The 2,169-nt window shown below is 55.7% G+C and overlaps 1 protein-coding gene across 1 annotated transcript in view; it reads left to right on the forward strand.

Moving 5' to 3' along the window:
* Positions 1-2,169, forward strand: part of VOLCADRAFT_115955 (uncharacterized protein) — a gene marked incomplete at both ends in the record, with an annotated part of 16,648 nt that overhangs the window by 8,745 nt on the left and 5,734 nt on the right. Inside the window, 4 exons of the mRNA XM_002946338.1 lie at positions 31-61; positions 387-461; positions 972-1,117; positions 1,658-1,805. Of these exons, the coding sequence (XP_002946384.1) occupies positions 31-61; positions 387-461; positions 972-1,117; positions 1,658-1,805 (400 nt within the window). The remainder of the gene's footprint in view (positions 1-30; positions 62-386; positions 462-971; positions 1,118-1,657; positions 1,806-2,169) is intronic.

A 2,169-nucleotide genomic window follows, 5' to 3' on the forward strand; every position in this document is an offset into this window, starting at 1 on the left:
CCCAACCGGCCGGGACCCCAATCCCCCCAGGCCGCCTGGCTGTTCCTCCTGGGTATCCTTGGTGAGTGTATCCCCCTTCGTACTGCGCTCCGTTCAGCTGGCCAGTCTGAGGGCGTACTCTTCTCCTGAACGCCACCCGCATGGCTGCCTTCGGTCCGGTCTCGTTCGTCCTACCTCGCTTAAATGTGTGGTCCTCTCGATGTATGTATGTATGTATGTATGTATGTATGTATGTATGTATGTATGTATGTATGTATGTATGTATGTATGTATGTATGTATGTATGTATGTATGTATGTATGTATGTATGTATGTATGTATGTATGTATGTATGTATGTATGTATGTATGTATGTATGTATGTATGTATGTATGTCGCGCACGCAGGCAAGGTTGGCGCCTGGATCACGACTATTCCCGAGGCTGTGCTGGGTGGCATGACCACGTTCCTATTTGCGAACGGTGAGAGACATGAACGAACGGGGGAGATGAGGGAAAAGGTGTGGGAGAGGGTATGAGGCAGGATGTTGACGTGCGGACAAGGAGGAGGAGGAGGATTTGAAGGGGAAGTGCCCTTTCGTCCTGCGCCAGCAGGGGCACACGGCTGGTGGTTGTTGTGGGAGGTTTCAATGAGCTGTTCAGGAGCTGAAGAAAGAAACCACAAAACAACTGCTTTATTGATTGACAATAATGATGTAATATGCACCCGGAAAGAGCAAGGATGCCCGGAAAGAGCTGCATTGCCCTTGTTTAGTGTGTGTCTATGTGTATGTGTACGTGTATGCGTATGTGTGTAAGTCCGCCTGCACCACGTATACTGACAGCATCTTGACAAGCGCGGTGCGGACCTTCCCTTGGCTGCCCCTCCATGCACCCTCGTGCGTTGCCGGGGCCCCCTGAACTGAACTGCCCTGAACTGAACTGCGGTGGCCCCACATCCACATCCACATCCACATCCACATCCACATCCAGTGATTGCCTCGGGCATCAAGATCATCGTCAACGGCGACCCGCTCACCCGCCGCTCCCGCTTCATCCTGGCCTGCTCCCTGGCTCTGGCCTTCGGCGTGGAGCTGGTACCCCAGTGGGCTCAGAGTCAGCTGTGGCCCGTTACGCCGGTAGGTGGGGCCGCGGACGGGGACCTGGGGCCGCGGCGTGTGTGTGTCTGTGTGTGTGTCTGTGTGTGTGTGTGTATGTGCCTGTGTGTATTGGGGGGAGAGCTGGGAAGGGGAGTGTGTCTGTGAAAAACGATATCAGGGGGATCGGGGGGAGAGAGATCTGTGGGTACAACAAATTTGAAGGGGCGGGCGCAGCGCCTTACCGGGCTACGGGAAGTAGTTGACGTGCTAAAAGCAGGCGCCACGCTTTCACAGCAACCCGAGTGCCATAAGGCCCCACTCGCTGAGATGGTCTACCCGTAATCCATTCGACCCCCCATGACATGAGTGACTTACCGTTGATCCTGATGCAGTTATCTGGGTCTAGTCTAAACCTGCGGAGTATCCCACTACCTCTCCGGGGTATCCGCTTCGATCATCACTGGTTCGCCTTACCCCCCATGAACCCCCCACCCTCCCAATCACGTGCTTCCCGCTGCCTCCGTCGCCTAAGCCCCCTTCTTCTTTGCGGTCCTGCTGCGGCACCACACACCCACGTAGGACATGTCGAGCGGAGTGCGCGGTATCCGCGACGCCATCATCCTGGTGCTGTCCACCTCGTTCACCTTTGGGGCCGTGACGGCGCTCATCCTCAACCTCATCATCCCCGTGGATGCCTCCAACCCAACTTCCACCGGCACGGAACACGGTGAGTGGTTTGGGGGCCTCAGTGCGCGGCTGATGGGCCAACGGCTGGATGAGGTTTATTCGCTCAGGGTTGCATTTCCCCCCCCCTCCTCCTCCCTCCTCCCCCTTCCCCCTCCTCCTCCCCCCCTCTAGGTTGTTTCCCCCATAGCGATGTCCGGGGACCCCGGGAGGGGTTTCGCAAGCTACCGGGGAGGTTGGGGGGTTGGGGATCTGTTCATCTCGTCTCGTTAGTTGTAGCTGCGAGTAGTTGTGTACCGCAGTTGTGTGCCGTAGTGGTACTGCGAAATTAAAAGTTTTGAAAAAGAACTTCTGTGCTTTGTACCGGAGATGCCTCGAAGAGAAAGTATTGCAGGTTTCAAGTATAT

This window comes from Volvox carteri (genome assembly GCF_000143455.1).
Source record: "Volvox carteri f. nagariensis unplaced genomic scaffold VOLCAscaffold_3, whole genome shotgun sequence".
NCBI classification, from domain to species: Eukaryota; Viridiplantae; Chlorophyta; class Chlorophyceae; order Chlamydomonadales; family Volvocaceae; genus Volvox; species Volvox carteri.